Raw genomic sequence first — 14857 nt, 5'->3', positions numbered from 1 at the left:
CAAGTGTCCGTTTTCTGTTAACAGTCGTACAAATAGACGGTATGGAGAGAACAGATTGCGGCGGGGCCTTCAGGAGCCGTGTGCAGCGTTGTATTGAATGAAACGTCTCTCGTGGGAGTTGACCACTTGACGGCCATCAATTTATGAGGCTGCACGTCTCGCTGTATTGGTACAAAGGCAATTACACCAGGGCCTGTGCACTGAGGCAATCATTCACTCTTGATTTGTGTGGTTTAATAACTGAGACAAGAAGGTCGATCGTACAAACGGATGCTATTGTTGTTCACTGGCTGACACGTTGGTTTTGAGATTTTGGAAAGGATTTTTAAGGCTGATCAATTTGAGGAAAATGTCAATTAGGCATTTTGACCAGTATTGTGATAGCGATTTCAATTATTTAATTTCGTATAAATTCACTACAGGCCTGCATTCGTGGTCTACAAGATGCATTTATACTAAGCATAATCACTTTTTCAGAATCAGATAGAATAATACAGATGACTGTTGCTGAAAAAAAAAATTTAAACAGTAAGCAGGTTAAGCAGGTTTTTATAGTAAACTAAAAAGAAAATAAGCAGTGAAAATATTTTTAGTAAACAAACTAAATAAAAAAATAAATCTTTTAAACTGAAACAATATTGCCTGTTTAAAAAAACTAATAAAAATGAACGCAAATTTATTTCAGTTTTAGTTTTTTAACTATAATGTATCACTGCCGAAAAAATGAAATGGCGTGAATTTTCCTGAACTTTCGTGACATAGAACCACAACTTGACCTTCAAGAAGATGGCGCTATGCTGCAATTGCTTCACATCGGACACTAAAGTAACGCAAAGATTAAATATTCAACATTATGGCCATTCCGACAGTTCTCTAACCATGTATTCTGTATGCATATGTAGATACTTCTGAGACATTATACCCTGCCCTAGCAAAAACAAACTAAAACTAAATATATAAAAACTAAAATTATACCTTTCTGAAAAACTAAACTAAAACTAGCAAACACGGTCCGAAAACTAAAACTAAACTAAAATGAAATGGAAAAGTGAAATCTAAAATAAAAACTAATTGAAAATTCAGAACTATTATTAAAACTATAACCTTGCTTCTAATTGAACTTGCCTGATTTTCAATAGAAACTTTAACCGATTTAGCCCACATTTATTATATTTCATTCGTGGCGTAGTTAATATCAATCAAAAATAAGTGGCGTTACATGTAAGGGTCTTGCATCACCCTGTCTGGGTTTATTTCAGAACAATGTCCAAGATCAGAACTGCGCCCATAGCAACAGTCTGTTATACATAGCAACAGTCTGCTATAAAGAAATAACAGACCGTAGAATGCCATGATTGACCAATCAGAATGGAGTATTCAACGGTGTAATAATCATTGATAACAGCTACGTAGCTGCCCCTTTTATGCTAACCGTGACAAACTGCTGGAAAATCATGCCTGACAATATCTAACTGACTAACCCTAATGATGCTGGCAGCAATAACTGATTTTTTTTTGGTTAATTGACTTTAATCGCTTGGTCTTTTACATATATAAACCACACACTCATCTGTTGAGTTTTCCAGTTTTATTAGAACAAGCACTATGTAGCAGCAGTGTACAGTGTTCATGGAAAGATATGTACTTTGTTAAAATTGCACTTTAGAAGGTACCCATCAGGAAATAGATCTGAAAGAAACAGAGCTGACACAGGGCTTCGTAATACATGTCAGTCCTAAACAAAAACAAAAAACATGAGAGTCCAATTGAGAAAACAAAACCTTTTTTTCTTTTTCTTTTTTTTGTAAGGCATCTGCAACATTCATTGGCAGGCTAAGTTGTCTAGACATGCAGGTGCAACAGTGGATGAAGAAAGCATGAAGAGGTTTTCATGATTATTTTTTTCACTACAGTCTGACTCTATGATACCAAACTCTACGCAAAGCTTTGCTCCTACCTCCAAACACACTGCTGTGATTCAGATTAAAAAATATCACTGATGTAGGAGGAAAAAAAGAATCAGCTTTTGCAGTAGTGACCCATCTTCTAAAATGTGCTGTATTTACAGTGATCACCAAAAATGTACTGGTTACATGTCGGAGTAGCGGAGCAGTGCAGAACATCTGCAAGCATTTTACAGTTTTTTTTCCTCATCTAATGTCAAAGACATCTCCCTTTTTTTTTAAAGACATTCTGTCCTCAGCTAAACAATCAATGCTAACAGTATAATTTACCCTCTGTAGGCAGGCGGAGTCTGGGTAATGTGCGGAGTTTGTTAATGGCATACCTTCTTGGCATGGAGATTCTTATCAGTAGTGTGTTTGTGAGGCATTAATAAATGCATTAAGGCACAGCAAGTGAAACTGACGCTGACGAGTTCTAGCATTTAGTTTGTGATCGGGGATAAAATTAAAAGCACATTAAGTACATTTAAAAAAAAAAAAAAAAAAAAAAGGTATGGATGCAAAGCAGTACTACCTTTTTGGTTTTGTAATCTACAGTACCATAGGAACAGTGCACACAAGATGGATTTGCTTCACATAGTTTTCATTCTACATATTTATATTCTCTTTTTTCTTCCTTCGGTGTCCTCGAGGGGAATCAACTTAAATATGCTCGTACACATTGTGTGGATAATGTGTCACTACTTGTGTGTGTGTGAGTTGGAGGTTGATTTCAATTATATTTTCTTACTCTGTAACACAAAAAGGGGGGACACTAGTTAAAACATTAAAGCTAATCTGCTTTGCATTAAATACACAAATTGCCAGATCATAGCAGTAAAGTCTCTGGGGAATCACTCACATTTAGATTTTTGTACAGTATAATTGTTACTTTACAAACTTGTTTGGCTTTAACATATTTATATTATTGACCTACAGTAAACTGCATTTTGATGGGACGACCTGTAGGTGGCTCTGGTGCTTCATATTGGACTAACTGTATTCTTTTGGCTGAATGAGTCATGGTAGTGCTGACACAATTAACTAACTACTATTACTATATTAACTAAAAGGAAAATGTATTCCTGTTTTGATGATTGATTAATAATGTAGGTAATCGATCAAGAAAAATACCAAACTGCTGATTATTTTCTTTTCTTTGTTTCATATCATGTCAAGCTTTTGGTTGTTAGTCAGAACAAGGATGTCAATTTAAATTTAATTTTTGACAGAAAATAAATACGTTTTGATAATTAAAAAATAATTACACAACTAGTGTAGCTGGATGAGTGTTTAGCCTCGTACTGGAAATATGTGACTGTTTTCCTCGAGTCTATTTATAAAGCCCCGAATCACAAGTGTCTCTGAGGGCTTTTACAATCTGTACAACCTACTACACCATCTTTTCTTAGACTTTTGATTCAGATAAGTGATGTTGGAGAGAGTACATTATATACGGTGTGGCTACTCTATATGGAGGGAGTTATGTGTGTATTTATGTAACCATGTGATTCAGAGGAGTTGGTTTCATGTAACTCTGTTTAAAATTAGACAGTGGGGCAGGGCAGGGCAGGGTCGGTGAGATTGACCGTCTATTTACACAGAATCTCCACAGTGAGGAGAAACTGGACTCCATGACGGATCTGTGTTGACCGTTTTAAAAAAAGAAAAAACATCTGTAGAGGTTGTAGGCATCTTCTGCATCTCAAATACCGGAATAGGATTTACATTTCCTACTTCTCCTTCCACACCATGATCAGCTTTGAGAGCCGCTGTTTGAAAATATTCATTAAAAATTCCATCTATGGTCGCCACACTTCCTCTGCTGCAGTCGAGATTAATTTTAAATGAGTATGTTTCCCGAGAGAGAGTACTGCTATCGCACAGATTCAACAGTATTAAAAGGCAAAAATAAATAAAAATCTGCCAATTCACATAATACTATTTCACTAAATTCCGAGTCCAAGATATTTTATAAAAATACCTTTTTTTCTACAATAATTGATGATATAGTAAATGCGGCTTTATGCCAGTGAAATCTGCTCTCTAAACATGCACATAGGTATCGTAAGGTAATCAAAAGGTCTATTTCAGAGACTAGTCTAACCCAAACTGCTGTCAGAAATCAAATGGCTTCAACGACAAAGCGCTAAATTGTGTGACTTGTATGGGTGTCTTTTTAAGGCAAGGACATACTCAAAAGTCAAAGGAGCTGAGGAGAGATCTACATAGGAGTGGTACGATTGTTGCCCTGACAACCCAGCGTCCACAAGCACAATGAAGGTGATCCTACAGGATGTTTCCATGGATGGATGACCATGTGGCAGTGCCACAGAACCTCGAAAGGGTCGCTGGGCATCAGGCCTCATCCCTCAGCTCTGCAGTAGCTCGTATTACTGCACATGGATGTTTCATTGTTAACATGTTTCTCTTGACACCTTTATTGTGCATAGGTAACGGCCGTCTTGTCTGCGATGACGAAAATGATGGACATGGCAATCCGTGTGCTACCACAGGTTCACTGTAGATTCCATATTGATGAAGCCGGGATTTTTGCGGAGCTCCCAGTACGAGTTGTTGGAGACCCACCTCTCCCTGTGATTGGCATCAACCACTTTCCTGGAAGAAAAGATGGAGAAGTGACAGCTGTAACTGAAGGTAATGAGGAAAAAAAATACATATTATCTAGATTTATTACACAGTTTTGTTGAATACTCATTTCTGATTGGTCAATTATGGCGTTCTACAGTCTCTTATTTCCTTATAGAAGACCGCTGCTATGTATAAGAGGTTGTTGCTATGGACGAAGTTCTGATGTCGGACTCTGGAGGACCATTTTTGTGTCAAATTATTGATTTCTTAAGTAAGTAGCCGTGTAAAAATCAGGATAACGTAAAGCGAGTGAGTCATTGTTGTGAAAGGGACGATGCAAGACCCCTCAGCGAACCCCCCGCTTTGACCGGCCTGCTGTACATTATCCCTTACTTTTAAACTAGAACCATGTGTATGCACGGCTTCATAAATTGGATAAAAAGCATTTGTGTTTTTGAGTTTTATGCATCTGGTTACTGGTCTCTGTGTTTACTTGAAGAAGCGTGGCTCTAGTTTGATGTTGTTCTCCTCGTTCCACTTCCTTCTGACTCTCTGCAGGTCCTCAATACGCTGCTTGTCTAAGGATGCCATCTCCAAGTTCCCCTCCTCCAGATGCCTGTGTGACCCAAACATCACTTTTCAGTAACGATAAATTTTATTTCGCACTTGGTGGATGTGAGACTGTACCTTTGATCGGGCCTGAATCGGGCGTCTGTGCGGGGCAGAGCGTCTTTCAACTCGGGGCAAAGCTCGTTCAGTTCAATGGCGAACCTGGTGAAGCCGTAGTACAGCTCATAGTCTGTGGGCATGGAGCCTGACAAGGAGAAGAAACAACGTGAACCAAAATCTTAACAATTATCAGCGTTAACTTTCCTGCCCACCCCATCCACAGAAATGTGACGGGGTGACTAGTAACCAGTTAGAAGGCTCATGTGAAGTCCATTGAACTAGTGCCTACCTGGCCTCCAGATGCATTTGGCAGAAGGTGGGACACCACAGTAAAGGCCCTCATGCCATTTTCCAAAAAGCCTGTGAATCACTTTCCCTTCTTGATCCATCACAAATCCTTGAACCTCATTCACATTAGAACTCCAGTAGTTTCCCTGAAAAATAAACACCGTAGCTTCCCTTTACCACAACACAGAGCGTTTAAATCACATCTTAACACGTATCACTGGTTGGTGAAGGTGTTTTACCTTGACGAATGTAAGTTTGCAGAGGCAAACGCTACTCTTTGTGTTTCTTATGGTGATCTCCCCGTAGTGTTCGATCCACCGTCGTCCGCTGAGGATGTTGTGCACACAGGTGGTGACTTTGTTCCATTCATAGTGATCTCCAAACCTAGAAATACACAATAACAGCATTGATTGTAGAGATGAAATCAATGGATTTGATCTTAATCGCTACGCGAAGCAGCTGGTTCAAAGTTACCTGGGAAGCATGAGATTCACGGTCCCAATCGGTAAAATCTCCATCGATTTTCCCCAGAACTTGTTTTTCCATCTCACATCTGAAAAACAAGTCGGTAAAGAACATCAGAAATTAAATTTACAATGTACTGACAACTCAAATCTTTGCAGTTCTTCTCAAAATGTTAGAAATAAAAAGCTAAGTTTAATCAGTAAAGATTCAGCGGGATATTAAAGAGTCTTAATGAGACTGTAAGGCTCATCTGCTAAGCCAGAGTCCCCAAGAGGAAAACTCATCACTAATTAATAGGTGGGTAACCTACCTTGCCAGAAGGTGAAATTCTTTGACTCACAGTGGCAGGCAGAGATGGGAGGGTGGTGGCTCACCTGTAAGACAACATCAAACTATAATTACTGCCTTGTGGTTTTATACCTCCGCAATTTGCAGTTTACATCCATATCTGTCCAAAATGTCATTTTATCCTTGTGAAATTGTCATAATTAGCATATGAATTCCTGAGTTATTGTCAAAAACGTATATTGTGGGGTCACAGTGACCTTTGTAAGTATGAATAAATAAGTATATGAATAGTATAGTATGTTGAAAAAAAATCATAAAAAAAGTCATAGTATAGCATTTCGAAATATTTAATGAAAAAAAGTCATGGCACAGTATGTCAAACATTTCATGAAAAAAAGTGATAGCATAGTATGTCGAGAATTTTTATGAAAAAAAGTCATAGTATAGCATGTCGAAAAATTTCACGAAAAAAAGTCATAGTATAGCATGTCGAAAAATTTCATGAAAAAAGTCATGTAGAAAAATTTCACCAAAATTCATAGCAGTTTGTAGAAATATTTAATGAAAAAAAGTCATAGTATATGTAATATGTCGAGAAATTTTATGAAAAAAGTCATAGTATAGTATGTTGAAAAATCGTATGAAAAAAAGTCATAGTATAGCATGTTGTAAAATTGAATGAAAAAGTTCATAGTATAGAATGTCGAAAATTTTATGAAAAAAGTCGTAGTATATTATGTCGAAAAATCTTATGAAAAAAAAGTCATACTATAGCATGTCGAAAAATTTCATGAAAAAAAGTCACATTGTAGTACGTCAAAGAAAAATCATAGTATATAGTATGTCAAAAAAAATAAAGTCATAGTATAGTATGTCAAATTTTTTTTAAAAAGACATAGTATAGTATGTTGAAAAAAACCCATAGTACAGTATGTTGAAAAAATAAAAAAGTCATAGTATAATATATAGCTTATAATAATCTCAGATACTAAGAAAATCGCGATATATCCAAAATAATGCTTTTGTTTAAAATGCACTTTATATCATAAAAAATGTCTTTCATCAAGCAAAACAGACTTACCTGTTCGGAGAAAAAACAGAAGCCCTTGTCTTCCCGAATACATTCATAACTTTCTCCGAGTAGCGGGTTGAATGGCTTACTTCCTGCTCTGTAGTAAGTGGATGAGTAGCCTGAGACGGCAAAAGCAGCGACGAGAGCCTGTCAGAGAGTCAAAACAACACAGCCAAAATAAACACAAGGGGATTAATCGCTTCATATTAACAGGCTTTGTCACGAATAATCCAAACATTAGCATGCATTGGGCATTATCAAAAGGACAGAAGACAGATAAAAATAGGAGGATCCAAGGTCGACAGCTGCATCGGAGCGTATCACCACCTCACAGACGTGCCTCTGAGTGAGACTATTTATGTTGGTTGTGACTGGCAATGTCACCTCATATATAAACAAATACAGGTATTATAGACACAAAAATAAAGCAGGAATTTAAAACCAAAGCAAACATTACATTGCCTTATGAACAGCAATGAAGGGTCACCATGTCCTTACACCTAACCTGATGAGCATTTGATTTGACAGAGTGCTTGCAAATGACAGTTTCTTTACCATGCGTTCAAAGGGATCCTCGGTCTCAGCAGCTTTGTCCAGCAGCTCGCTGTACTCCAGCTCTTCACACATACGCTGCAGGGTGTTGAGGGGCTCGTTGAGCTCCACAGGCATGGACACTTTGGACAAGTCCTTGCCGATGTTGTTTCTCAAGATGTTCCAGAGGTTGATGTTGCTGGTGTCGGGACACGGCGCCGGCAGGCAGCTGCGACGCCCGTTACGGAAGGCACTGCCAGCAAAGTCTCCGTTGGCCACTGGGAAGAAGAATACCCCCACATTAACAATCTGCACACGGTACAACATTATCTGTGACCGTCTCTGGAACATGCTCGGAATGATATAATCATAATAATAACAATAATAATAATCTTCATTTATAAAGCACTGGTTACATGGCAGCATGTTTAAATCAACAAATCACAAAATATTATATAAAATCGAATGAAATTGGGAACTTTTATGGAACAATAAGGCAAAAAAGCCAAAGATTCTCATATTCCAACTTGTCTAATGTGACAGTGAACTGCAAATATCCGACTGTTGATTGGATGAAACAAGATATTTTATAGAGCCAACGACTAATCAGTTAATTGAGAAAATAATCACCAGATTAAGCAATGAAAAATTGCAGCCTTACACAATAGACTTTAACTGGAGTAAGAATAAAGTAAAGCCAATGCAAGTAATATCAGATAAAAGAAATAAAGAGATAATCCAAGTAAAATGAGGTTGAGCTCTGCGGTAAATCTATGTTTTAAGAAGAGATTTAAAAGTAAATTTTTCAGTCAGCCTCATTCCCACGAGCAGGCCGTTCATAAGCTTTGGAACAATCAACGCAAAGGCTTTGTGCCCTCTTGTTAAGAACCTGGTGTCTGGAATAGATAAAATAATTCTGCCTGAGGAGCTCAAGCCTCGTACAGGCTCGTATGGGATGAAAAGGACAGAAATACAGCGAGGGACCAGGCCACAAACAGCCTTTAAAGTCATCAGTCAGATCAAAAACATCCAAAAACATACTGTGAGTTAGTGTAAGGGGGTTAAAACAGGTGTGATGTTGTCATGCTTCTTGAGTCCTGGTTAGACGCCGGCCCTGGATTATTGTATTGCAGATTGGCGTTTCTTGATTGGATTTGTTGTCAACTAACTGGGACACATCACTCTATTGCTGTAGGGTTCACAACATCAAATATGTTAAAATGACAGTGGGTCTAGATAGAAAATGTGTAGTACATGTATCAAGACTTAAAGGGAATGAATGTAAGTTTTTACACATAAAACTGTTTTTTAATCGTTTTGTTATTGCCAATATGTGAACAGGTTGTAACCTAACCTAAAAAAATTACACCTTTCCTCTATCAGCCTTTTAATGTGAAGAATGCGGGCAAACCAAACGGATGTGATATCATGCGCGCTCGCGAGAGGAGTCCGCTAACGCCAACAAACGACCAGCCCCCACCTCAACTCAGACGCCACGGAAGCACAAAAAAAAACAAAGTTATATCTAGTAAAGAGCGTTGTGCAAAACAGGAATGTGACCGACGTCCGGGAAAAACTAGGATCAACATCGGCCGGGCCTCCGATTCATGGAGGGACCTTCGTTTGGTGAGCTAAAATTACGGCAAAGCATTTGAAATATATAGTGATATTGTGGTTTTAGCTGGCTAATGTTGCTAACGTTAATAAACACGATGCCCGTCAATCAAGTTCAGTCCCGCGTTTGTCGTCTCGCTATTTTGACCGGTGCTCGCTCTCGTCTACGTAGTGCGAGCACAAGCTCGAACAACAGAACGCTGACTGCCGTTGACTTAACGCTCACAGGTCTCACTGTTGACAAGCAATTTCAGATTCTTACATATAGCCCCTTTAACATTTTTCTACTTTCTTTCATTGCCTTTTCATCACCTTGAAATAATATTACCAATGTCAGTTCTTTTCCCAACGGTCACAGTGTTTTCATCATCATGAGATGCTATACATCGCCGTGTGGTATGTGACAATGACGGAGGAGAGAGATCCCATCCCTCGTTACACAGATAGCTTTCATAAAGTCTGAGAGAAGCCCTTGGCACAGAGCAACCCTGCAAAGTCAACTGCCTCTGCCACACTGATGAATGATCTTGCCAGATGTGTCTGTGTGAATGGATGTTGAAGAGGAAGCATGGTTGATCCTCAAATAGGATCCTCTCCTTTACTTATGTCTAACAGAGAAACATATGGATGCTTTGGTATAGGGCTTCGTGGTGGTGCAGGATTGGACCTACTTTGTCTGGAGACGTTATCAGTCACGCTGGCGTTGTCCTCGGAAATGTTATCGCTCACATCGCTGACATATGACTCATCGTCTGAGCCCTGCGAGGGGGGAACAGGTACAGAGCGGAGTGAGTCAGCGCAGTAGGGTACAACACAAACTCTGATCAGACCAGCAGACGGCCGTAGCCTCACACACACTGTTACTGCAGTTTGCCAGTGGCTAACAAACTGCAGCAGTCGCCAGCTATCTGTCCCGCCGCAGTAATCATAAGATGAGACGCTGCAGCATTTTCATACTCTCTCTAGATATATATATAGCAAACACAATGAGGCCATTGACGCCGCCAAAGAGGAGCATATTGGAGCAACGTGTTGTAATAGCCTCTATTACAGTCACCTGCTGCTGGTGATGGTTTGGCCAACAGTGTAACACAGGTCTGAATGGGCCGGCTGTTGGAGCAGGAGGATGGGGGAGTTGATGAGTGTCCTTGGTGAGCAATCCTTCAACGCAGCTCAATGCATGCCTGGGGAGCTACAATGCTTAATGGCTCTTCAGAGACCACATATATTTGGAGCGGGTTGTTCGCAGGACTTTAAAAAGGGGAGAAGGCAGGAATTATAGTTTCAAGTGATGGTATAAACTGCCTTTTTTTAACAAACTACAAATCAAAAGGAACAGACAGAGGAGTAGTTTTTGTGATTCTGAGGCACCACTGAGGGATGACGCCTCAGGGCAGATTGAAGAGAAGCCCCTCTGTGTGCCTGACTTTGGAGTTTCCGTCATATGCTATCTCTGCTTTTCATGCTGCCCTCATTAATTGCTGACTAACTCCAGCTCCACACACAGCCATCACAGTGACGTTTTATCTGGCTTCCCAGCAGCAGGGCCAGTTTAACCCCTTCCTTCCTCTACAACTCCCCTCCTCATGGTCCAAACTGCCGTCCTTTTCTTTAAACACTCCTTTGTTATACCTCATTCTCCGACGAGCTGGCCGACAGAAGCACTTCCTGGGCGTCAAAGAACTCAGAGACGGACTCTGACATGGAGAGTCGGCTCTCATTAGAGGCCTGCTGAGTCAGAGGGATCCCCATCTGTTCTCCAGCCTGCGGGAAAAACACATTCAAACACACGAGATGTTCACCGTTCCTTGCTATGATGACACGTTCAAGAACCGAAACAGACCCGAACAAACACAAACACCATCACAAGACAACACAGAGTTCATTTTGCAGCATGTGTATCCTTGCCAGAGGGCAAGCTCCCATCCGTTTCTAATTAGTCATTCTTTTCTATTAACCTTGATGTCAGGTTCTGCATAGCATAACGATCCTTTAAGCTTACCTGCCAGAGTTTACTGGAAAACCTATCAATCTATAAGGACAGGAGTCAATAATGCAACTGACGAATGCATGATGCAAACACTACAACTACCCGGTCAGCCTCGGAAGACTTGTTGTTTCATCAATTTAAGAGTCAAAGATAGACTGACCACAGCGACCTACCTCATCAGGCGTGGAGATGATGTTCACACTGACAACTTGTTCAGTCAGGACAGATTCAGAGTGGATGCGGTTGAGTCGAGTGCGAAGTTCTGCATTTTGGGACACGGCCTGAATAATGAAAAGTGTGGTTTTATTTTCCATGTGCTTTGTGTTTCTGTTTTTCTTGGGAAGGGAGGGAAGGAAGATCTAGTGTTTGATGCCCTGGATGTAGATACTTTGAAAATAAAATTGTAAAAAAAGGTTTTCAAAAAAAGGGATTGGTTTGGATTTTCTTCAAGGCTATTAGAATACTCTTACATGATTAGTTGCTACCATTCCTCCTCTCCATACTGGCAGTGAAGAGTTCCCTAAAGGCCCGGACACACCAAGCCGACATCAAAGAACTAGCGTCGATGAAGGCCGACTGTTGCGTCGCCTCACGCCGCCTTTGTCCTGGCTGACAAGTTGTACTGGAACAGACCGCAAAGACTACAGCCGACGGCCGGTTATCACGTACGTTATCACGCCTGCATGAGTGGAAATAACTCTCCACACCGGCAGGCGTCTGGTTCTTTTGCTGCTAAATGCTCCAATGCTTTTTCACTGAAAACAGTGCCTGCTGCATCATCGCTGATCAGAGCGGTGAGAGTGAACCAAAACAGTAAAGCTGCAGGCCTTAAAGCCAAATCAGTGAGCTGAAACATGCAATAAAGCTCAGTAATGCTGAGGGGAAATGCAGAATCAGATAATCATTCTCTGTGAGTGCATCACTTCAAACCACCGCTTCCACATGCAAAGAGTCATGTGGTCCATCGTTAATGTAAAAATATAGATTATAGCTGCTTTAAGTAATTGTGTACATGTGTAATAAAACATCAAAAAGTGCAAAATAAACTCCCTCAGAGATTAAAATAGTTGACAGCAGCATCTGTAACAACCATGAATCCTGATAATCATATTCAAACACAGCTTTTCCATAAAAACCTGACCTCCAGCCTACAACAACGTTGTCACACGAGCATCCAATTAGGAACAAAGCGGAGATAAAGCTGCAGAAACATTTCACCGAAATTATGTCAACTGTTAGCAGAGGAACAGTCCAATTAAATCATCGGGGTAGAGAGACAGCCTAAAGGAGCCGAGTTAATGAACTGCACGGCACATTTTTTCTCTCTCGCCAATTAATATGGGAAAAGAGGCTTGAACTTTCACTGCTCACTTGCCAGTGCTCTCATTTCCTCACGTCCTCTTTTGTTATTTGTGATTACTTGGAATAAAGTGCAGTTTGTGTGTTTCATCTGACAGCCCCGTCAAAGACACCGAAGACACATCGCTCAATGTTATTGCAGTAATTTCCCCAGTGATGTCCTGATCACTCTGGGTCATTACATGTTAAAACAGCATCATACTTACTGCATTATGAATGTGAAGTAGCCAAATATGTCTGACAGAACGGCTCAAATTAACTAGCCCTAACTAATAGTAGAGAGAAAGAGGCATCATGGGTGATGGTTGAAGATGTCTCATTACCTGTGACAGAGACTTCCTGAGAGAGTTGATCTGGGCTGATTGGTCCGACTGCTCCTGGTCAGACAGAATCTGTTTGATCTTTTCTTTCTCTATGGCCACCGTGTTGAAGGAAGACTTCAGCAGAGAGTGGACTGCACAGAGACGGGATAAAAGGTAATTAGTATACCTTTACACCGTACAATCACAGCTGTCACAATCTTCCAGTGAAAAAATATTATCCCCAAAAACACTGTGTGAAACTCTCACATCCATTCCTCATTTTCTCAACCGGTATATGCATTTCTTGTTATTTTCACACAGAATTCAAAAACTTGCTTCTAATGTTTGATTAACAAATGCTGTGCTACTTTGCTCCTGTATTGTTTTTTAGTTTTTTAGTTTCTTTTTTTATTTAATTTTTAAAGCGTCTTTGTGTATCTTGAAAAGCGCTCTAAAAATAAAGCTAGGGCTGTCAAAGTTAAACTTGCGGTTTTTAGGTTGTAGCGGCCTCCGTTTTAAAGCAAGAGTGAAGATACTAGTATCATATGAAACTAGAAAACTTAAGAAAAACTAGAAAAACTGGCTCCCCTTAACAGTCATGCCCACTTTATGATAATTACATGCAGTTTGGGGCAAGTCATATCAAGTCAGCACACTGACACACTGACAGCTGTTGTTGCCTGTTGGGCTGCAGTTTGCCATGTTATGATTTGAGCATATTTTTTATGCTAAATGCAGTACCTGTGAGGGTTTCTGGACAATATTTGTCATTGTTTTGTGTTGTTAATTGATTTCCAATAATAAATATATACATACATTTGCATAAAGCAGCATATTTGCCCACTCCCATGTTGATAATAGTATTAAATACTTGACAAATCTCCCTTTAAGGATGCGATTATTATCATTATTATCATATTCAATTAACCCAGTGATGCACTGAGTTAGCTTTTATCAACATTGTTTATTGTAAACTTTAATGTTCAAAAAGAAAATTCCAGTTTATTATGACTTTAGCTTTGGCTATTGTTTCTATCGGTTATGATAACTTTATATTTACTAAGTTAATTGCTGATAGCTGGGAAAATGGTGACATCGATTTAACAAGTCCAACCAAGAAACAAGCGGATCAGACAGGTTGTTAACAAGCGGTTTTGCCAGATTGTCTCTAAACCACTTTATTTGGAGGTAAAACTGATAATGAACGTATCCATAAGGTTGCTAATAATCACTCACTGCACAGAAAAACTGTGCAGTAGGTCAAAGTTGAACCAGGAATTCAGCCTTAAAACTGTGATGGATGTTAACAAGGGTCAGTTTGTTTCATAGTTTTATTATTTATTTGACAGGGACAGTGCACAGCTTCATAACTGTACCAGAGTTAGCTATAAGCCAATTTACATCTGTAGTCCCTGGACAGGAAACAGAGAATAACATCGCTGTTAAGACAATTATCACTCTAGTGGGCCTATAAAAACACAATTACAGCACAGTACATATTCACTATACAACAACGAGATTTCACTTCACACATCAAGTGTTTGCTTTTCACTTTATCTTCTAATTAAGTTAATTCTGTGACTTTATTTAAAACTTGCGTGATTGGGTTTCTTGCCCCGTTATTTTTATTGTTCCTCAGCAATTAACTTTATAAGTACAATGATATATCCTGCAGAAACGATGGGCAACACTATCGCATGAAAATTTAGGTTGTGACAAAGCAGAATAATCCTTTAAGATTTAC

General features: G+C 39.5%; 1 protein-coding gene across 8 annotated transcripts in view; it reads right to left on the bottom strand.

Annotated features, from left to right (window-relative positions):
* Positions 1-1571: 1571 nt before the first annotated feature.
* The window catches only part of osbpl6 (oxysterol binding protein-like 6), a 101256-nt gene continuing 87970 nt past the window's right edge, over positions 1572-14857 (bottom strand). For 6 of the 8 annotated variants that reach the window (XM_037789477.1, XM_037789479.1, XM_037789475.1 and 3 more), the window contains 13 exons: positions 13135-13265; positions 11626-11733; positions 11095-11226; positions 10134-10221; positions 7873-8126; positions 7327-7464; positions 6268-6331; positions 5967-6045; positions 5732-5876; positions 5494-5638; positions 5223-5349; positions 5029-5151; positions 1572-4562 (listed from right to left, as the gene is read on the bottom strand). In XM_037789477.1, coding sequence (XP_037645405.1) covers positions 4451-4562; positions 5029-5151; positions 5223-5349; positions 5494-5638; positions 5732-5876; positions 5967-6045; positions 6268-6331; positions 7327-7464; positions 7873-8126; positions 10134-10221; positions 11095-11226; positions 11626-11733; positions 13135-13265 — 1646 coding nt within the window. In that variant the 3' untranslated portion in view covers positions 1572-4450. The remainder of the gene's footprint in view (positions 4563-5028; positions 5152-5222; positions 5350-5493; positions 5639-5731; positions 5877-5966; positions 6046-6267; positions 6332-7326; positions 7465-7872; positions 8127-10133; positions 10222-11094; positions 11227-11625; positions 11734-13134; positions 13266-14857) is intronic. The other 2 variants (XM_037789481.1, XM_037789480.1) reach the window with 1 other exon arrangement.

The sequence above is a fragment of the Sebastes umbrosus genome, chromosome 13 (genome assembly GCF_015220745.1).
Source record: "Sebastes umbrosus isolate fSebUmb1 chromosome 13, fSebUmb1.pri, whole genome shotgun sequence".
NCBI classification, from domain to species: domain Eukaryota; kingdom Metazoa; phylum Chordata; class Actinopteri; order Perciformes; family Sebastidae; genus Sebastes; species Sebastes umbrosus.
The sequence above is the reverse complement of the archived record's forward strand: the minus strand, read 5'-3'. Positions and strand labels throughout refer to the sequence as shown.